Source organism: Mugil cephalus, chromosome 7, assembly GCF_022458985.1.
Source record: "Mugil cephalus isolate CIBA_MC_2020 chromosome 7, CIBA_Mcephalus_1.1, whole genome shotgun sequence".
Taxonomy (NCBI): domain Eukaryota; kingdom Metazoa; phylum Chordata; class Actinopteri; order Mugiliformes; family Mugilidae; genus Mugil; species Mugil cephalus.
In genome coordinates, this window is record NC_061776.1 from 12248986 (window position 1) to 12272105 (window position 23120).

A 23120-nucleotide genomic window follows, 5' to 3' on the forward strand; every position below is an offset into this window, starting at 1 on the left:
AAAGATTGTTAAAAGAATTTCTTGGAGACATCCACCTGATCAGAAAGTAACAACTACTAGTTTGTCTAAAGTATGACCTTTCTATTCTGAGAAATACACGTACAAAGATACGTACATACTTTGTTCTTGCAGAATCTCAATTATTTCCTTAAATCACTGTGATTAGAAGGTCCGTATAGTGCACTCAAAGGAAGGCAAGTGAACAGTGATTACACACCAACCGAAGACACTAATGAACAATGATCTCCTCTTTTAGAAGCCCAGGAAGCTGAAAATGTGAGAAATCCACTGGGGTCAAGAGGATTGTCTCTGCTGGAGCCTTTAGCATAAAAATGAGAGTCTACAGCCTCTGTGCTGCAATGGCAGCTCTGGGAGATTTTGGGCACAGCTTAGCTAAATGCTCAGTACAGTTACTTGCACAGCTGACATGATGATTAGTAGGTATTATTTAATTTGTTCACATTTTATTTTACCAGGTTACCCATTAACATTCTCTAATTTTGTCCATTTTGGTGGTGGGAAGCATTTAATTTTAGATGAGTACGACTGTCACCGTTGTGCTCGGATGAACCCTGGTTGCTTTAATGATACTTGATATGTATAGAACTTGACAGGAAACCATTTCTAAGGCTTTGAGTGTTCCCAGCAGCACAATAGCTTAGTTGTGAAACACCAGGAGTCTTTCTAGAGTTAATCATGTATTGAGCAATAAGGTCCACCAGGGATCCACTTACCAAGCTTCAGAAGTCTTCTGCAGATCCATCCCAGCTGCACTTCTTCCTTCATCCTTTTGTAGTAGAGCAGCTACAGCTACAGTAGTTGAGAGCTACTCAAATAAAATGCACATGACAGCCTGCTAAGAGTTTGTCAAACCACAAGAAATCTGACAACATATTTACAAAGATTTTCCATTCTGATGAGTTAATCATTCAAGGCTGATGGTCACTGCATCCCTACAGTGAAGCACGGAGGAGGCAGCGTCATGCTATGGGAGCGCTCTTGGTCAAAATTGAACCAAATCACACAACAGCAACAGACAGGCCAGAGACAAGCCATGTGGTGTAGATTCAGGACGACCATCTGACACTCTTTGAGTGGCCGAATTGAAACCTATAAGAACATCTATGAAGAGACAATACGCGGCCTTACAAAGCTTGGAAAGATCTACCAGACAGAACGACTCCAGATGTAAAACCTGTATTATATTTAACAGAGATCTCAGTGTTTTGATTTGTTCAGACAGCTTTTTTGTTTTTACTGATTATAGGCGCCTGTGCTCGTTTGAATATAACTGAGTAACTCTTTCATACCCATGCCCTGAAGATGGCATGAGCCACCAAGTGTGTGCATTTTCTTAAATGGTGTTTTGTTTTTGTTTTTTGGATTTATGGTTTTGCAAAAGTTAAAAAAAAACAAAAAAAAAACAAACACCTTAACAAACATTTTAAAAATGAATATTCAGACGTGTAGCAATGAGAACACAGTCTGCACTTTAGCCTTAAGGAGATTCATGAGATCTCCGTGTTCAGATAAGGCCAAATGGTCACTGTAGCATAGTGAAAGCTCCAACTGCTGGAACAAAGCCTGGAGGTCGTGCAGCTGGCCTCCACGCGCCATATAATTAGTACAAGATAAGATAATCCCTCATATATCCCACAGTGGGGAAATGTGCAGCGTTGCAACAACAGACAGTTTTAGAGAAGGTGCACAAAGGAGATGTAAAAAAAATAAAATAAATAAATATTAAATAAATAAACAGAAGTCGTGCGTATGGACATGAGAGAATTAAACATGTGTAAACATAAGTAGGTTTTTGCTGAGACTTTGCACAGATTGGGAGCAGGCTTGGTTGTATAGCCTCACAGCAGCAATTAGTGGTGTAAAGCAAAACAACAGTGATTACAGTGAGCATGTGGCAACCATTAATCAACTGAGCAACTGCATAGTGATCAATGTAGCAGATCTTTGCTCAAAGACCTGTCTCCACCCCGAGAGGCCGAAGCATGTTTAGTTTGGCCGGGAGAAGATTCTCGTGATGAAGGGAAATGGACTCATATTTGTGTCCAGTGGGTGAACCCTAACGAGCTGTGGACTGCAGGGGGAAAAAAAATAAAAAATAAAAAATTAATCAGATTTGTTCTGCAGTTTTTCACTCCTACCTGAATGTGCGATTCTCCAACCTGCCTGTGATGCTGCTTCTATTCAAACAGTCAGTTGTATGTATCTATGACGGATGTATGTTTATCTCGTTAGTTCTCTTCTTACCCTTTCTCTAGGCCTTGGGCAGATGGGTCCCTCCATATCGTTAGCCTAATAGCGTATTTAAAAGACATTTTTGTTTCACTTGCTGTTAAAATATCACTAAGAAAAACACTGTGCTGGCTGAATTTCTGTTTTTTCTTGTTTTCCAAAAACGTTCAAATATGACTTAGGCAATTACGCTATTAGGCTGACGATATGAACTGGGTTCGACTCAAGGTCTCTTCCTGTTAAAAGGGAGTTTTCCTTTCTACCGGCGCCTTCGTGCTTGCTCGGGAGGTTTTGGCCAATTTATATGAGTTAATTTCTATTATTAGTGACTTTATTTAGAATTAAACTGAATATAATTGAATTTCCTAACAGTCGCTGCATTTACAAGGACTCTGCATGTCAAAAATGAGCGCAATCTTCCCTATTATAAATTCCAAGTAACAATTCCAAGTGGCTCAGCCGGCCGTGGAGCGCTGAATGTGACAGAACAATAAAACATCAAGTCTTTGCAGGGCCATTATCTGCGAACGTCCTCCGATCAAACAGATAATCAGCTGGTTTCACAACCATCCTCAATCGGACAGAACACACATGTTTAGATGTTTATATGAGGCTTTATTCTTCTGATTGGGCAAATGTTCCACAGTTATCACCAGAGTTCTCCCTAATTGTCTCTAAAATTTAATATGTGCAGGAGATGAAACAAACCATTAAGTAAGACACTACTTGCAAAACCAGTTTGTCGGTGGTGTTTTAATGCAGTTTTTACTGCCCTCATTAGCGGGAGCTAAGTCATTGTGGTAAAAACAGTGATATCAATACCACACTGTTTAATAATAAACAGAGTTTAATATACAAATAGGGCTGAACTGTTTCCACGTCAGCTAAACGTGGTGCAGATTTTTTTTTTTCGGGTTATATGAAAAGAATATGTTGTCGTGTAACAAACAAGTCTGTTTGTTGTTCGTGTTTTACCACTAAAAGCCATAGCTGGGAAAACAGAAAATAGTATTGCGTGGATAACTTGCGTGCTGTATTTTTTGGCATATCAGACATAATCAAGAATCTAACCCCGCTCACCTCTCTGATGAGCCGCATATGTCGACAATAACAACAGAGCAGAGGAACCTTGATCCTTGAGCCAATTGGTCCCTCATGTGGTAGTTGCGCTTGTATAAGCTGCAGACCCGTGAATCAAAACACACGCGAGTTTGCGCAGTGCACACAAGACCAAAACTTTTTCTTTTTAGCCACATGATGTAATGATCATGATCATGTTTATGATGCTAAATGTTGAATGTCTGCTGCTGTTAATGAGAATTTCCCCACTGTGTGGGATGAATAAAGGCATATCTTATCTTATAGTGCAATTAAAAAGTTATTATGTTTGTGTTTCCAAAATAATAGTTGGATGCTGACCCCTAACAGCAAAGAATATGTAAAAACAACAAATAAATGCAACAAACGGGCAAAAAGAAGACAGGAAGAAAAGCAGACAGGTAATGTTAGGAGACTGTCTGAAACTGTTAGCAATGGTGCTAATTGCAGTGGACGGGCTGGTGCAAGAAGTTGTCTTTTGCGTCTGATGTTGATACGGGACGAATTTGTTACTGCACTCGTCTGGAAATTCAGAAATATACAATAAGTTGGCTACTAATTTTTACATTAGTACAAGTGGTGGTTGGCTGCACCCTAAAAGGTCAGTGATGCTGAGGCTACTCCAGCTTCCTCACACCGTCCAAAGACGTGTGCTCGTTAGGTTGATTAGTGATTGTGAATTGGCCGTAACTGTGAGTGGGGTTGTCGGCCTCTCTTTGTTAGCCAGGGATGTGCCTATCGATCCAGGAATATCGATACTTCCGATCTAGACGTGTGTTTTAGAATCGATCTTCACATCAAAATATCGACATCAAGTCCCCCGTCACAAGACATGGCTAGGCTTTTATGACACCGAATCTGTAATAAATTCTAAAAAAAAAAAAAAAAAAGGAAAAAAAAGTAGAAGTAAAAAGTGTGAGAGCGAAGGAGTGCAGGGAAATGTCCTGACAATATCCAGGTGTATAGTGAAAATACATCACAGTGCCCATCGTAGGCATATAGATCATGTTAACATGCTGTTGTTTCTTAACAAAAACATATGAATGGGAAAAAGTTCAAGTCCAGTCAAGTCCTAACCTGAAGACCACTCTGTCTGGTCCAAAAAGAATTATATCGAAGTCAGAGCGACTCTTCTTGGTTCCAGTTTTGCGCGAGAAAGACTTTTTCTTTTTTTGTGTGTGATTTGCTCGTACTTTCAGTTCACTTGTTGATTTGCACAGATTGTCTTATAGATAGGTCTGATATTTTGTGGCTTGTTTAACTTATAATTACATTCATTCATTAAGTCAGAATTTTCATGTACACAAGTATCTATCTGAGTCTATTATAGTATAGTATAGTATAGTATAGTATGAGTCAAGTCTCACCTCTTACGATATTGTTTAGATATTCGGAAGGTTAATGCTTGAATGTTCTGTTTTTATCTGATTTGAGGAAAACTGGAGAACTTCGGTCAAAGCAGGTGTAATCTTCTAGACCAGGGGTCGGCAACCCGCGGCTCCGGAGCCGCATGCGGCTCTTTCGTTCCTCTGTTGCGGCTCTCTGTGGCGAGCGGTGCGGAGCAAGGAGACTGATCAAAGCCGTTCACTTTTTTTACGTTAACTGCCTCAGAATAGCGGCAACTAGTCACTCATCAGTGAACGAGCGAGAGCTACACAACAACTGAATGACACTGAACGCCACACCACACTCACGGTTGTAACATCAAACAACCAAAAAACACTTAACTCCCACAGTGCATTGCAGCACATTTACTACTTGCTATCGAGTATTTAATTCAAAGGTATTTTTATGTTAGTGCGTTAGTTTTTTTAATATAATTCTAAAATTGAATCGATGGTGATCTTTTAACATTAAAATAAAATGTATTTAATTTTTTTGTCGCTCAAAATATACGTCACAACTGCCGACGTGCGACACCCGCCGGCAGGTCCAGCCCGCTATTTACTGAACTTTTCGACCCCAGGTAAGACAACCACGGATAAATCCCTGTTATGTTACATAAATGCAATTTCGTTTTCTCTGTAGCAGTTGTTTCATTTTATAAATGCAACACACTTTAGGCCTAGCATAGAGGTAAAAACGATATATGCAGTGTTATCTTCATTTTAGATGTCAAAGGGGTTTTGTGGCTCCCAGTGTTTTCTTTTCTGTGGGAAACGGATCCAAATGTCTCTTGAGTGTTGAAGGTTGCCGACCCCCAGTTTAGACAGAAATGTCATCTTGGACTTAAATTGAAGCTCATAAATATGGGAAGCTTTTTATATCCACGTGAGGCAGTGACATGTTCAGTAAAATGCTTGGAAAAATGATCTCTTTTGATGACACTTTGTCATACTGAGAGTAGTATTTGAAAACAGAAATTCCCCGGAATATTACTCTGATAGTTTGTTCTTGACGTGTCAGGACGCACCATGCAAAGTTTTCAGGCTTAGTTGACCATTTATGCAGTTGCAGTACCCTTATAAATGCAATTACATCATTTTGCCAGAGGCTTTTCCCGAAAAGGGTGTTTCTTGGCTCCTGAGGCCAAACAGCCCACAGAGTTGGGGGTGGAGGATATCAAGTTGTGATAACATGAAATAACAGTTGGTAAAAAGGCAGGAAAAAACATCCTGATTAGACAACCAATTACATAAGACGAATGAATGAGTGTTAGTAAGATGTTGTGAAAGTGGAGAATGATATGAACTAGATGACATTTAAAACTAAACAACAATGCAGGAGAACATAGAGTTTATACCTGAATCTCTGCCATCAACAGGTACTCACAGAAATCAGCTAAAATAAACTCATCGGCTGTTACTGGAAAAGTTTTAGTTACATTATTATCACAATGTTTAGATAAAGGCTCATCTATGATCTAATCTGCTGCATGTTCTGGTCAACAGTAACATTACTTTGTTTTAAGGGATCGTAACTAAAAAAGAAATCACTGCACAAGAGGAACTGTATCATTTTTCTTTTCCACAAATGAATCATAGTTACACTTAACACTGTATTTTCTTTTAATAGTCACAGAGGGGCTCTCTCCTTTAATTTTCCTCCGTGTGGACGTCTGCGTAATGATTTAGTTTCTCAGTGAGCAGCTAGCGGTTAGAGGTGGAAGTGTCCGAACGCGGTAACAATAAACACACACGGACACACTCAAACGTCTCCCGCTGAGACCCCCGAAGCGTGATTTGTCACTCTGCTCTCCCACACCAGAGAACGAAAGGACCTCGTGACGCCGTGTGTCATCCGTTACAGTTTCCAGTTTCCCTGAGCTGCTTCTCTCTCTCTCTCTCTCTCGCTCTTTTTCGACAACCTGCAATTATATCAGCGTGCACGGAGAAGTCAGTCACCAGCGCCTGGCGCACAGTGAAGCCAATCAAACGCTTTTCAACAGGCTTGTCAGGAACAAAATGGAGGTCTAGGCCTCATGCTGTCAGAGCGACGCTGATGGCTGAGGAACAGACCCTTTAATAAACAACAACAAGTCCCTGTGTGTTAATTACTTACCTATTCATATACCATTTTAAACGGTTGTTGAAGTTTGTGTCCTGGAATGATCTACTTTGTCTCTATTTTCTGTTTCCGTGTCTTTCATAACTAAGAGACGCGTTTCTTGCCACGCTCTCTCCAACTCACTGGCATTTCTTTTCGATCCATGTGCCGCTAAGAGCAAGAGAAGAGGGCGAGAAAACTGAGAACTCCGAATTTTCCCTCAGCCTTTTGCTCATCTTACCATCTGCCACTGCGAGAAAACATTAGCTCCTTCTGTGCTCAGAGATCAGCAGCCCTCCTCCTCCTCCTCCTCCTTCTCCTCCTCCTCCTCTCCCAGCTTCTTTCCTGGGGTGGGGTGGGGGGGGGGCGTAAAAACCGAGCCAACAGGCTTCCTGTGAAATTTTTAATCAAAATGAAAAAAAAAAAAAAAAACAGAAAACAGAAAGGCCAACTGAAGCTGCCAGTCGACTTGGCGTCGGCCTGTTTGTTTTTGATAATTAAAGAACCTTTTCTGGATTTTGGTGCCTCGTCCAAGACGTCCACTGACACTTTTCATCATATCCATAAAAACCAGCGTCATGAATAAACTGGTCCCTGTTATGACTTGCTCTGGTTTTTCACTGTGCTGATGTGTTCATTCACGATTTTAACATTCTCCGTGTTGCGCAGGAACTGATTGGCTCACATTCCAGACGAGGTCGAGACAAGTTCTACAATCCAAAACTTATTTTGTTTGTTTTTTTTCTTCACTATGCAGCTCATACTGCACATTTTACACCTTAATTTGCTTCATAGTTATCGGTTACACCAATCAGGAATAACATTATGACCACTGACAGGAGAAGTAAATAACATCGACCATCCTGCGACAATACAATGTTCTGCTGGGAAACCTCTGGACCAGGCATTCATGTGGATGTTACTTAGACATGTAGCACCCACCTGGGCCAGACCAGACACCCCCACCCGATAGAAATGACACTACATGATGGCAGCAGCATTGGATCCCAAACTGATCAAGTATCTGTGTGATGCACTGAAACAAGCCTGATTGACAGAGGCCCCTCCCCTCAACCCATAGGACCCAAAGACCTCCATTAACATTTCCAGACACCACAGGACACCCTCAGAGGGACCATGTCCAACCTCTGATGAGTCACAACTGTCATGGAGGCACAAGAGAGACATACACAATATTAGGTCATAATGTTTTGCTGGATTTGTGTACATGGTCTGGATCTGACTATGATGTTTATTTGGAGCATAAGTAACCTTGTTATTTATCATTCTAACTGTTTGAGAAAATAAACTGCAGGGTCACCAGACCAGCAGCAGGTTGATCTTACAGCGAGCACCAGCCCCCTGCATAGTCTCAGTCTCCTGTCAGTATCAGGTGTTCATTGCACAGTGAGCCGCGGGGTTGTAGCGGTTTAATGACCTAAGGCTGAAACGTATTTTACAGCAGACTTTTAAAAGCAAAACTCTGAAATTCAGGAAAAAGTTTTTCTGTTTGCTTCAACTCTGCTCACGTCATCGGTTTACATCTAGATGGCAATTGGTCATGATAACCTGTCCAAATATATCACGATGACGACTTGTCAAAATTAAAATGTGGAACAGACTTTAAATATTTGTAAAGACACAGGTTGTGTTTTTAAACTTTCCCTGAACAAATGTACTGTTTTTAAGTTTTACTGTTGTAAATGCTGGTATTTTTTAAATGTCATCCGTTTTTCATCATCTCAAAATTCAACTGATACATCTCAATTTTGCGAAAAGTTTTAATGGACCCTTGATTTTCCTCCTCCCTTGCTGAGTGATTGATCCCCTACGAGGTAGATGACTCGGTGGGAAGCCGATATGTGGGAGGATAGCGAAGATGGGATGGGAGTTAGGATGAGGCCTCGGCTGGTTCCCCACAGTGTCCTCTTTGAGATGTGGTGGGTAGGTGGGCTTCGCGCTCAACCACTTGATGCTTCCCTCCCACACGCCGTCGGAGACGAGTCTCCATGGCAATCCAACAGTCTGATTGGCGCGCGATGGCAGACAGAGTGGGAGAGACGTCCTGTCGAGAGCCTCATTGAGTGGTGGCGCAATGGAGCATACACACTCTGAAGAGACCGTGTGTTATATCAATAAAGCAGGAGAAGAAAGAAATGTTCTCGAATCCCTGTAGGATGTATGTGTAACCACACAGAGGATGGAAACAGGTTTGTTTCAGGTGTGTCAACTGTAACAGTTGTGGTTTTACGTCGGCGCTCTGTGGCTGCTGACAAGTGGAGGAACCGGCTGATCACCACTGAGGACTTTAACTTTAGGGGGAAATTTAAATATTTGACAGCCTCCAGTCTATTTGCCCGTCCAAGGACACACACGGGTTTATTTGACTTGTTAGGAGTGGCACAGCTCAGAGGAAGACATCAACCTTTGGATGGATTACTATGCATTAGACTGATTAGACCGCCTGGCTTTGCTTTTTTTTTCATTTAACAGAAGTAAAGTAGTAGGTTAACATTTTTATTTTGAATGAAAATGTCCACAGCTGACATTTTTGGGATTATTTATCCTCCCGAGACCCTGCGTCTTCATATGAGTACGTTAAGTTTTAGGTTTTATTGCAGCTCATTCTGCGTCATTTAAACCCATTGTCCTCATTGGTGGACGTTTTAGTCTGAAATCTAGTGGTAGCAAAGGCTAAAACTTATTTATTTCTGCTTATACTACTACGTTTCTAGCTCGATATGAGGCACAAATTTAACAGATTAGCAATTTTTGCTAATTAGCAAGTACTCGTTAGCAAGTATTGTTTTCAATTCCGTGTTTGCTCAGCCATGTTCAGGTATTAAAATAAACTGTTTATATTTTTCAGTGACATTTATTTATAATAAAAACCCATGCCAAATAAATCTCGGGTCTCAGGAGGTTAAAATTAACTTAAATTCCTGAAACATAATCATCAAGAGAAAAGGATCAGTTCATTTTAAGGGTTAAATACCAAGAAAACGATAGTTTTATCAGAATTTAGTGAGAATTAACAAATGTTAACATGCTAAAATGCTAAGCTAGGATGTAATATATGTGTGTATATATATATATATTATTTTTTATTTATTTTTGATGAGTCGTTTTCTGCTCATTTAAAGTGATTACGATGAGGAATTTTATGTTTTATCCTGAAACAAAAAAATCAAGCTTGCTGGACATGAAATTTTGGATTTGACCTTTTGATTTGTCCACATGTAGGGTGTTTTATTTTTTTTGTGTGTTTTTTTTTTTTTTTTACGCACAATCTATTCTGAGTCAGCCACGTTGAAGCCTTTTATCTGAACATGTATGTAGATTATCTTGTTGCCATATGTGGCCGGATCGAGCACCTGGCGTGTAACCCACCGTCACGTAACACACAGACTGTGTCTTTGTGTTGGGGGCGTGAGGCAGCTTAATAGCCAGGGGCTTGTGGCAGGTTTGACCCTTGATACAAACATTAGGGTGCCTGTCATCTGTGCCATCGTGTCCTTGAGCAAATCCCCCAAACCCTAAACTGATTATATTGTGCTGTGGCCGCACTAAAGACACTGCCACTGTCAGTAATTCAGAAAAAACGTGATCAAATAACAGCTTTGTCTTCATCAACTCTTGATATTCTGCTCACTCACAGTTGTAATTATCGCAGCGGTATGAATCCGTCTCTCCTGCTTGAAGTTGACAGAGAATTGAAAAACACGGGAAGATGCAGCCGAGTGTTTGCCATGGAAACAAGGCTCAAACCACTGTCTTATCCGCTATGACGCAACAAAAAAAAAAAGGGGCTACAAATTGCTGACTGCAGTACCAGAGAAATTTTTGAATTTCTGTCAATGGGAGCATTTCCGCGGATGTCCTTGAGGCGGGTCCAGTAACAGTGTTAAAATGTTCCGGGAACAGAAAGAGACATGCGTCACTGCTCTTCACAGGCCAACCCCCACCACCATTTCATACATTTTCATAGAGCCAGTGTATTCTAGGCAGTTAATGTGGGCTTTCCTATTTCCTGTGTTGTTCTCTGGGTTTAATACTTTTTATGCCTCATTGATTTATGGCCAACCCATCCAAAGGCCTCAGCTAGGTGATCAATCAGGTTTGTGTCATGCTGCACTCAAAACACTGGCCTGCTTATGGCTGCTACTGGGAGCTGTCTTACGTGGATTCAAGTCCGGGTTCAGAGGAGAGCAAGGGAAAGGGGTAAATTTTCAAAAAAAAAAAAGGGGGTGGCATTATTATTAAATTGAGAAGTAATTATTTTGTTAATTGGAACAATATGAATAAACACCTGCTGTGTCTTCGACAAGAAGGAACAAAGACGGCCTCTTTGAGCATAATTTTTGCCGTTCTGATCCTTTATGACAATTTTTGGTCTGTTTCTTGTCATTTTGCACCGTCACATTTGTGCCAAAACAGTGTTTTTTTGCGTGTTTGTTTTGTATGTTACATGCCTTTGCTGGTTGCAGTTTTGCATCATTTAAAGATCATTTTGCATTTTCAGATTTTGAATGTTTGTGAAATGTGTGTGCGCCTGTTGGTGTTGTTTTGATCTACCCGTTGTCTTGTTGTGTTTCATGTGGTCATTTGAATCGTTTTCTAAATAAACGTTGCCTTCTGGGACCCTTGCCTGGTAGACCTGCTCAGCAGCGCTCTCCTGTAAGCCCTCTTTCTCTCTTGATCACACCAGTCCTGTTGAGATCTGATTAAGAAAGCTCCTGATTATATTGAAATGTTGTTTATTGGAAGATAAAGTGTTTTGGTTTGAAGCTTTGCTTTTAGCTCATTGGTGCCCTGAGGCGGTTGTTTGGTCTCTGTCCGTGGTGCTGAAAGTAAACAGGCCTGCCGGCGGCCTCGGTGCGCTCTGCAGATCATTTGTATTTGAATGAAGTTGCTTTTGGAGAGCAGTTTGCAGTTGCAGCTTGAGTGACATGCGGCCCAGGGACACATGCAGGAATTCAGATGTTCAGACTTTTGACTAAATGTGAATCACGCACATCAAGCTGCCGACTCAGTGCCTCACAAATTGCACCCAGCAGGGGACCGGACCTTGTGCCTTCTTGAGCGTCCGAGACGCGCAGGCGCAAACGTCAGTTTGATGAATACTTGGAAGTCCCACGCATGCGATGCAAAGACGTGCACGAGGATGTTCCCTTTCGGTTCCACATCCAAGTAGAGAGTGAGACTGCACCCCTGCATTTGTAGACTAAAACAATTGTCTCACTTTGTTGTCTCCGCGTCTGACGAGGTGCAAACCCCGAAGGAACTGGCACCCCTCCCCCCCCTCCTCCTCCCCCCACTCCTCCACCCCCCTCTCCACCTCCTCTTCCACTTCGTCGTGGTGCCGCAGCAGCCAGCGCGGTGAGTGCGTCCTGCAGCAGCCGCAGCAGCAGCAGCAACAGCGGTACCGGCACCTGTTTTTTTTTTTCAGCACGGGCTGGTAACTGTCTCAGGAGTAAAACAAGGTAGAAAGAAGCGGGCGATCCGTAAATACCGATGGCTTCATGTGTAGACAATTGCGCCTCCGACAATTACACATCGGTAAGTTCCTTTGACTTGTTTTCTACGGCGAGTGCTGCGCGCTTTTACTCACATCTTCGCTGCTCCCGATAAAAAAATAAATACATTTTGAAAAATGCGTTCACTGAACTATTTTTCAATTCTCCTGAAATGGCAGCAGGCAGTCGAAGAATTAATTTGGTGTGAGAGCGTGCCATCAATACGCGGAAGGGGAGACGCTTTTTTCTTGGTGATGTTTTCCATGCGCAAGCGAAGGTCATCCACATGCATCAAGAATTAAAGATCTGCGGGAATAAAAGGGGGGGGGGGGGGGGGGGAGGCCGGGCAAAATTAGCCTATTGATTCTGTGCCACCGTCTGAGGGAAATAATTTCACTTATTGATTGCAGTTAAGTCTGTTTTGCGTTTTTCCTTTTCATTTTCGACGCGATCCACATCACCTGACATCTTTTTTTTTTTTTTTTTTTTTTTTTTTGAGGTGTTCAGTGACAGGAAAAGACTCTTTGCCCGTGTAATGTGGGGCTGCATGACTTCTGTGTGCGTGTTCACCAAGCTGCCACAATCTAACGGTTTTAAATGGCGGTGTTGTTGAACGTTGGCAGACGTGCGCGGTTCCCGTTTACAGCGTTGCATCTGGGTTAATTGGAAGCTTTCCTCTGTCTCACGGAGACACTGAAAAAAAAAATGAATCATTAGAGCAGAGGAATTCAACACACATGAGGAGGATGTGGTGTGCTGAGACACATTTTTAAAATTCACTTCACAACGGGCATAAATCATTAAGCTGGACGCACAGAGAGAAGCACGCACCTTTCTTCATTTTTGCCTCGTTTTTTTATCTTTGTATCCGCACCTGTAGGCACACACACACAGCTCATGTGCACACACTTCGTGGATGTCTCGTCTTTGTTGTTGTTGTTGTGGATCCCAAGCAGTGTGGAGCATTTATGATTGACAACTGTCAAAATCTTGTGTTCTACTGGGATACATCCGTGCCATACATAACACTGGATTAATCCCACCGCTATGAAGCTTCACAGATTCCCAAGTGACTCACATGTATCCAGTGCTGAGCCAAACAGACTCTCTTCATGCCCTCAGGATACTTCTGAGGTGATATTCGGCCTGTCTGCTATTTCCTGCACTAGTGCTTTCTCACTACCGAAGCCACACGGATTTGCCCTTCGTAGAACTGTTTTCAACTTCCCCCGGAGCCTCCAGCAACACGGTCTTGGCCGTGACGTTTTTTGGGGGTTGAACACAGATCCTGTGTGCGTCTCCATTTTTGTTTAAATGCTCGTCGTGACAGTTGGGTCTCAGCCCTACTTGACGCACGTCCTCCTCTCCTACATCTCTGGGTTTTCCCTCTGAGCCTGGTCTGTGCTGTTGATAAAGCATCCGAGAGATGCTTTAGAGGTAATTGGATTCGGTACTGGAGGGAAGGGATCCAGAGCGGAATTTGTCTGTGTGGGTGAATGCATTATCTTCCGGAGGAGGGGATGTGAGCGTGTTTTGCTGTTTTGCTGATTGTCAGTTGCCTCTGCTGGTGCTGCTGGCCAGCGTGCTTCGTGTTTGCAGTGAATCATTGTGTTTTCAGGAAGCGGCGCGGCTGAGTAAGACATGAAGAGAGAGAGGGGCTGGGCTGCGGGCTGTTTTAAAGTCCGACCATAAATTTTGGTGTCTTAAAGGCACTAGATTTATTTACGACGAGCCCTCCGAATGTTTTACCCTTGTTGCTTGGCCTGTCCTTCATAAACATGTTGCTTTGAGAGTTTAGATGATGGCCTATCTTTTCGCTGTCATTAGCAGCGTAAGTAAAGGAAAAAAACACAAACATTACGTCTGAGATTTGATTGATGGGGTTTTATGAGCGTAGGAATCTGCAGGGACGAGATATGAAGTGATGCATGGCCACTGGAGGCCCCTTGGTTTGTTTACGTCTCTGATTTCAGATAATAACGAGTCAACCGTGATCCGGAGGATAAATAAATCTGTTTTCTTTCTCCTTTGCTCATAGGTGTTCAAATCTGTTGAAGATTAATGAAACACTTGATTGAAAATGTTGCAAGGAAAGTGTGTCGTTTAGCTGCAACAGATGGTCCCATACCTGAAGTACAGCGAATAGAAACTGCTTCTATATGAATATATGCAGAGCTAAGTGTTTGATAGATTTTGCATCGAGTTTTCCAGCAGCGTTAAAGGTCAAGAAATGATCATTAAAAAGCAACCACAAGGCTACACAATGACAGAAAGCAGAATGGATCCACTGCTGTGTCCCACCGTGCAGATTTGCTCGGGCATAAGACATTAAAAGGCTGTAAGATGAGAGATAAAGGAAACATGAATATAAAATAATAACAGGAGTATTTAAGAGTCATTCAATCCAAATACTTTGTTGACTTTTGCATAAAACTAACATGTACATTTTCCAATGTGCTTGTAAAAAGACGAAAATGCACATGCTATCGTGCCTTAAATTGATAAATTCTAGTTTTGAGACTGTTATTTAAAGCTGAATCCAACTGTATGAATAAATGCTTCAGGTGCCATTTCAGCCTTTTAGCCTAGTGTTTTTCCGAAATTACAACTCATGAGTTCAAATCTATAAAACAAAAACATCAATACTCTATGTAATCAATTCTGAACAGAAACAGAAAGTATAAAGTTACACGTGTCATGTTAAACGGGCTATTGGGTCTCATTTACACAGATTAAGTCACTTCAGCTGAGAGCTACTGGCAGTGACGTCGACGAGGAGCATCCTCACTAATAGTTAGGGACAACATCTGTGTTGTTAGCTGCTGAACGGTTAACTTTAACACACACACAAATCTCCATATCGTTTCTTATTCTTGTGACTCTTGCTGGTGGAACTATTTCACGCGGCGATGCTGTGGCCGCACACGGCATCAGTGCTGTCACGTTGCTGCTCTCTTATTGTGTGTTTTCCCTCTGTGTGTTGTATTTCAGAGCCCTTCATGCTGAAGTGTGGAGACGCTGAGGGGAGCAATTTCCGTGCGTCCCTCTAAACACACGCACACAAACACACACACACACATACACACAGGAAGATACTGAGGCGCCTTTTGGATACAAGCCCCTCCCAGGAGACAATGAGAGGCTACCTGCTGACTGCAATCTTTCTGCTGCCCCTGGTGAGTAGTTTGTGCGCTTGCGTCTCATGCGCTGTTCACAAGTGTAGGTGTGTGTGTGTGTGTGTGTGAGTGTGAGTGTGAGTGTGTGTGTGTGACGGGGGACATCAGGAGCATAGCAATGCATACATCCATACGTAAGTCCGTACACTCACTCGTCTCGTCTCCATCATCCGCCTCCTTCCTCCTTCGCTCCAGATTCGTTTTTTTTTTTTTTTTTTTTTTTTTTACGAACGTGCTTCTGCTGGCGTGTGTGTGTGACGAGCGCTGGGAGGATGGAAATCACCATATGCCGCATCAGCACATCAGCATACGTTACAGATCCTGGATCAGGTCTGCGTTAATGCGACTAGCCGCCTCTTAGAACAATAACAGATGGCCTAGCTGACCGGAGAGCTGCCCATCCATCTGCCGTGACTCACTTTTATTATCTGCCTCATTGAAATAAAATAAAGAAAAAAAAACAGAATGGAAGGGTTGTGCAAGATGCGTGGGAGGAATTATAGTCGGATGCAGCACAGCAGCTCTTTCTTTAGCTACACCACGCAGATGTCTAAATTGCTTTGTGTTATTTGGAGGCTCATATGCTTTCATAACTTCCAGTAAACCTAGTACAAGCTCACTGCTGCTGAAATTAATTCACAATGCGACCCCGCGGTCACCAACATCTCCAACCTTTCAGGCGCCCGGCCCCTAACACATGTGAAGTGTTCCTCCAGCTGACATCTTCTCACAATGCAGTCTCCGGCTGACCTTCAGCGGCTGATGTGGCAGATATGTCTGTTGTGATGTACTTATTGTGTGTCAAATGGGTCTGTACGGTAGGCCAGTGGTGTGCGACGTCAAATGGGAGTTTTATTATCTGTGCTGCGCGGTGCAGTGAGAGCCACTGAATTATCTGACCCTCGAAAATAGCCTTGGGGGAAGCAAAGCCGTGGTTCTGCGGACTCAGAATGGAGGCCTTATCTGGACAGACATCTGTTTCAGAGGAGAGGAGGGGAGTGATTGGGAGCAGAGAATCAGAAGCGCACTAAAAATTATATATATATATATATATATTTTTTTTTAATTAAGGTCCTCTCTTTCCCATACAAACTGTCATGGTGCCTGTTTATAGACCCTAAGCAATCCTAAGGCAATCTGTTCTTAGTATAAATAGTTTCTGAATGATGTTTTCACTAAAAGTAAAGTATCTATCTATTGTTTTTTAGAAGAAATGTGGTCTGTTTGGCCAGTGTAGACTGCCCTAAAGTCAGCCACTCGCTGGTGAAGCATTTAGAAGTAGGAGGTGGACATTTTTCCTCAGAAGCTGATGGGAAATTTAAAAAAAGAAGCTGAAAGGACAGTTGATGGCGTGATATTTCTTAATATGTCATATGGGTTGTGTTCTCAGCCTGTCAGCAAAAAATAAAAGCAAAAAAACAAACATATCTACTCTATTGATCTGCTCATTTAGTTAACTTTAATAATTAATACAAATATTGAGTGTCGGTTGCCAGGAAACGTGCGTTCTCCAATCAGGAGCTGTCAAACGTGTAAACAGGAAGTTCCCGCTGTACGTGCAAGTGACAGGTGTCTTTTTAATATTTTATTGCTCTTCATGTAGAATAACACGATTAATCACTACAAATAAGTAAACTATCTGAAGAGGAACGTGCTGCGTTTTTTTCACTTTTATTATGAATTATACTTTCGCTTAAACAAAATGGCAGCGACATATTATATTATACCAGCCGTCACACTCCAAATGTGGTAAATAAGAAAATATTTTGGGGGGAAATATAATGAAAAAAAATATCCTTTGGAAAATGTCTTCTTTAAACATTGTGGTTCTTGTTTATTCCGCTTCCTAAACCATTAATATAATATATGAAGCCACATATTAAGCACTATGTTGACCTCATATTAATTAATTTATATGTAAATGTAAATATGGAGAAATACACCTTGAGTTAGCTAAGTTAGTGGAAAATATCTGTTTATGCTAAGCTAGCAAACAGTGCAGGGTCCTTTAGCCTGATGTTACTTGCAGTTCAATTCAGTTATATTTATAAAACGTCATTATGAAATTGTCTTGAGATGCTTTACAAAACCCAGTCTGTAACAAGGATATTGTTACTTAGCTCATTATCATTGAATTTATATTTCATAGTTTAGTTTTGATTAGCGAGCTAGCATTTGTCAGTTACCTCAACTAGCTAGCTGGCAGCTATCCATCCATACGGTATTTTCTAACAGCTACTAACTCTTGTCAGAACAAGCCTGTGTTTTAATTTAGTGTGCTTTTTAAATCTTAAGCTTTTTACACAGACTGATTTTTGGTGGAGTCTAATAGAACAGGAAAGACACAAAAAGCCAGAGCTGTGACCGTAGCAAGAATTTAAAACAATAACAACACATCAATAACAAGCGGGACCTGCTATCCAGGACTCTGTTTAAATAAAATAATCAATAACACATTTCATACTGTCATCAGGCTCGTCTGCATTCATGCCAAACACACATTTGTCATCTGCATCCAATTAGTTCTCATTTCTGGGAAGCGTTGCCTACAACGTGCACGGGTTCTTGACTGGTTACCTGCTGCTTAGCAACATGGATGCTTTTTATGATTATAGAGGTCTTCCTCACAAACAATGCCAGCACTGGTTTTATTAAACAATATCAAACACAACTGTCATCAAGGAAAGAACGGCTTTACATCTGTCATCCATCCTGTAGAGGAGGAGGAGGAGGAGGAGGAGGTGGAGGAGGAGGAGAATTGGTAGTCGTCCAGTGTGTTTGATGAAAATGGTAACGGACCGCGGACCAGCTCTAATGATGTTTCATATAATTCATGCGGTGTTTTAACATTCTGCCCTCACGCCACGAGATAAAGAAAAAGGAAGGGAATCCTAGGACATCTTCAGTGGGCTGATGCCCTATCTTATCTCAGGCAGCAGAGCCAGAAGTGAATTCATATCGGTTCAGGGAGATAGTGATGAGTCAGCCATGGCTCGGAGGGCTGGGATATATTACACCTAACATTTCACAGAGAGAACTGCAGGAAGAGTTGCAAGAGAGCAAACGGGGGGGGGGCAAAATAGATGTTGGTCTGAAGAGAGGAGATGACAGACGTACAGTAACTCGACTACCTCTGGGTAAATACTTCCCCCCTCACTGCACCTTGGAACCAGGAGACACCTTTCTTACTCTGCTCGGGCTGCTTTTGTGTGGCGTTTTAGTGGCTTGTTTGGATCCTATATTTTGATGGATATGTTTTTAAGTGAAGCAGAATTAGATTTAAAAGAGAGAGTCTAGGTTTCATCACTAAATATTGTCTGGACCCACCAACAATAAACCCCGGATTCACTGTTTAAAACCCTAGACCTCAAATCAACCAGCACCTTAGGATTTGTGAGGTAGTTCAGGGGTCTTCAACGTTCAACGTCAGTCCAAGGACCTCAAACTGATGGACAGATTAAGTAGGGACCCCTACATACTATATGTGTAGTAAATATACATTATTATTATCATTTTGAATTCAATATCAAGTTATTCAAATAATACACAGGTTCAAATATTAATTTTTTGTATTTCAAACATGTGCAACAGTAGGATGACCAGTAGCTTGCAGATATGCGTCCTCATGATTGGCTCAGCAGCAAAAGGGGGCGGGTCTTGCTGTGTACAGGAGGTTTAGATTGACATGTCTTCTGCCTCCATTTATCCTTTTACTTAAATATGTTGGATTCAATATATATATATATAGGAAATGTCTAATCAACCAAAGATTTTCCGACCCCCCTGCAGTACCTCTGCGGACCTCCTAGGGGTCGCGGACCCCCTGTTGAAAACCTGTGACGTAGTTCATAAGTACAACAGGTTGTAGAGTCATGCTCAGGAATACAATGGGAATACGAGTGACGCCTGTAAACGTCCTATCTAAGGGTGCATGGGTCCAAGGGAAGACGAGTGATCGCTGGTGTCCTCTCTGCATTTCATATGAGATGACTCCCAGGCAATTAATGATTAACCATGAGATAAATATCCTGCACAGAATTCCTAAAACCCACCTTTGTCTTAATGAAATTAAACTCGGGGGAGTCACGGTGAGCAGTGAGGTCCTTATCTCAGCGTACGGTTGAGTGAGATATCGGCCAATTAGATAAGAGAGACTGAGGAGAATGTTTGGAGTTTTTCAACAATACTCAGAAAGCGACAATAACAATGCACCTCAGTCAGCAGCTGTAACAGACAACCTCTCCAGTGAACATGCAACAATCCACCACCGCGTAGAACGGCAACACGTGGCGTGTTAATAACAGATATTCTCCTACAGGGACCTCTCCAATCAAAGAATTGGAAAGATGAATTAAAAGCCAAGGAGAAAGCACTCACAGTCCTTGATGTGGCTCCGTGAGCTAATTAACATACAAACACAAATTCACTGTTAGTTGTCGAATTGTCACCTCTGACTGTCTTTTGCTTTTTCTGGCACCCGAGGCTCATGGGTATTGTAATGTTTATATCTATACTTGGTGTCAAAGAAAAAAAAATGCCCTTCTCACAGTTCAAATAATTAAAACTGCTGACTGTGATGTGAATTTCTATATTTGGTACACTGAGAAGTAAAGTCACATGTTTCTGTGGTTTTATATTGTGAAACTCTGATCCTCATTTTAACGTGGGCAGATACCATGCAAGAATCTGGCTAAAAAGAAAGAAAAACAAAACAACTGTTTCCAAAGCCTTTATTGTTATTCTTGATGGCGTTCTCGATCTGTGTCTACGCTTGTCTGTTTCCTCCAGGTGGCCTCGGAGTCTGAACACTGTATAATAAAGCGTGAACACGAGAAATGCATGGAGAGGATCGCGATGCACAACCCAGATGGCGCCGAAATCGGTAAGTGAGGATGCGAGGAGTGTTTTCGCGCACGCGTGTGCGTCCGCTCGCAACCTTCTGCGTGCATAATTTGGCACGAGCCCCCAGCCTTTCATGGCTCTGCCGGTGTGGTTACATCACATCAGAAAACACGCAGGACTCCTGGGGAAAGTCACGCATTGACTAAAAATTTGTGGTGATTAACAAATGACGGGTTTGTTTTTTACTCTCCGGTCCGGAAATAGCTTTAGTTTTTTGTAAAGGTCACAGAGGGACGTGTAAGGATGAAACATGGCACTAGCTTCGGCTCATTCTCACCCCAGCAAAAGGCCGCTCACAAAACCAAATGTCTGTGTGTAATATCACGCTGAGTGGCTTTCACATTTTTTCCCACGTCACTTTTCCGAAAACCCTGCAAACTTGTTATGAGGTTCCTGGAAGCAATTATTTTCTTGGCCACGGAGTGTGGTTTTCATTAGCGACAGATTCAGGTCTCCTGCTGCTGTTCAAAATGCGCCCCCAAACGACTGCAACTCCCAGACTGCACTGTGACTCACAGCTTCCCTGACAGCCATAGGAGCCTTGAAAAAAAAAAAAACATGAAACGCAGGAGATTTACAGCGCAGGATAACAAGTTTAAAGGGGAGAGGGGCTGTGGGTTCGGCTCGTTTCTCATGTGCAGCTTTTAAAGGTCGGCCCTGCAGTCTTCCTGTGTGCTGCCTGCACAACTATCACCATGCGGTCTTCCATTGAGAATTTTCCTTGCGAGTTTTATTTTTAGCAGCTCTTATTGTGACACTAACGTGTGAACAATCTGTACACAGGCCCCATTTGTATTTATTGTTGAAATCAGACGTCATTGTATTCCTCTGTTCCTCCGTAGAATGAGCAAATTGTGTTCAACTACGTCCAGAGACCATAGTGACACATGTTGGCCAGCCGCGACCCTTTAACGGATCAGTGTCTCTTCCTGTGCCTTTGAAAGAAGCCATTCTGCTCCTTTCTGCTGACAGCAAATCGTTGGCGGGGGACAGAAAAGCGCCTGGTTTGCACAAAATCCGACTTGAGGCCTGAGAAAAAGCAAAGAAAGGGGAAGGCAGAAAAATGAACGCGAGGAAACGATCAGTCAGACAGAGCGTGAAGACATTTGTCGGTGGCCTGTTTCTTCCTGGTTTGCAAAATCCAATTCGAAAATTGTATTCCGTGATTTATTTGTTATTATATTTTTAAGTAAGGTGCTCTGGTTGAGATGAGCCGGCTGGCTGTGTGAAATTGCCACATAATGATTTGCTGTCTGGTGCCGCTGCCATCATGCAGCCGAATTTAACGAAAATGAATTTCTGTCACGAAACGACCTCCATCCTTCATCCGACAGTTTCTGCAAAGCTAATTGATAATCTATTTGATCAGCGTACAGTACGCGGCTGGATTTTGGTGCCTGATTAATTTCTCTCTGCACAAATGGACATTTGATAACGTCTGAGAGCGCCTTCAGTTTAGAGCCCAAGCAATCAGTCGATTAATCGTGTAATTTCTCAGGCAAAAAAACGCAGAACAGATATTATAAGGATTTACTGCTTGTCTTTGTTTTAAGCCAGTGCAAACAGGTTCATGATAAGATGATAAGATTTTTTTTAGCTAGTTTCTGATGCTTTATAGACTAAAATGATGCATCAGTAAATTAGTTCATATTCATCCAAATCTTCATCAGGAGCCCCATTATAAATGAGTGCTCTTTTGCACGGCTTAGCTTAGCTTAGCATTCTGCTGCGGTTGCACTCTTTGAGTCAAACTGCAAAAAATAAATATTTCATTCAGTCCTCAATTAGATCAGTGTCAAAGGAAGAAGTGATGTCCGTCTCGTGAATCCATCCGTCTGCGTTTGCGCATACAACATGCACCCGACGCACGGCACAGGACAAGCATGTGCTGGATCTTTGCAGCCCAGTGGAGATTCAACATGGTGTGGGGTCCTGTGTGAGATCGCCAGTGATGCAGACGGAGTGCTTTATTAAGCCGGTTACCTCTGTAGCTCAGTGCGGCTCATTTGGCTCCGATTTGCCCTTTAAAAGGTAATTGGCTTCGTGTCCGGCTCACCAGACAGAACCAAAACAGATTAGAGAGCCAAGCAGAGTAGAGAAAGGTCTGCAAACACACACACACACACACACACACACACACATATGTCCAGGGAAAACACGCGGAAGCACACAGATGTATCTACAGTCGAAAAAAAAAACAAAAAAAACACAACACAAATCAGACTGCAGCGCTATAAAGCAAGCGACGTAGTAAAGCTGGAGATGGAGAGAGCACGAGGGAGGGAGGGAGGGAGTGGAGAGCGCTGAAGATGAGGAACATGAGAGCAGACAGAAAGGCAGGGAAGAAATCCAAGTTGTGATAGTGGCACTTAGAATGAAGAATTTATTGTGAGCGCGAGCGAGGTAAAGAACGGAGGAGAAAATCACAACGAAAACAGATGGAGCCGGGCGCAGGGTTTCGTCCGCAGCCTGGGAAACCAGATGGATGGATGGTATCGGCATTAATCTGCGCGGCGCTCCTGTACCTGTCGTTGCCAGTTTGTTAGGTACAGCCAGCTTAAACGTCACTTCATGTGTGATGGTCTGCAAAACAACAAGCGTCCACAAAATCCTTATAGCTGAATGTCTCTGAAAGGTTTGACGGATGCGTTTCGTGATATTTAGTGGAAAACACTAATATTCAACACACGGT

At 42.3% G+C, this 23120-nt stretch overlaps 1 protein-coding gene across 8 annotated transcripts in view; it reads left to right on the plus strand.

Moving 5' to 3' along the window:
- The window catches only part of LOC125010551 (pituitary adenylate cyclase-activating polypeptide type I receptor-like), a 54225-nt gene that overhangs the window by 17457 nt on the left and 13648 nt on the right, over positions 1-23120 (plus strand). For 2 of the 8 annotated variants that reach the window (XM_047589262.1, XM_047589269.1), the window contains exons 1-3: positions 11953-12393; positions 15342-15526; positions 20315-20408. In XM_047589262.1, coding sequence (XP_047445218.1) covers positions 15485-15526; positions 20315-20408 — 136 coding nt within the window. In that variant the 5' untranslated portion in view covers positions 11953-12393; positions 15342-15484. Of the gene's footprint in view, positions 1-11950; positions 12394-15341; positions 15527-20314; positions 20409-23120 lie in introns of those variants that run through there. The other 6 variants (XM_047589266.1, XM_047589270.1, XM_047589265.1 and 3 more) reach the window with 5 other exon arrangements.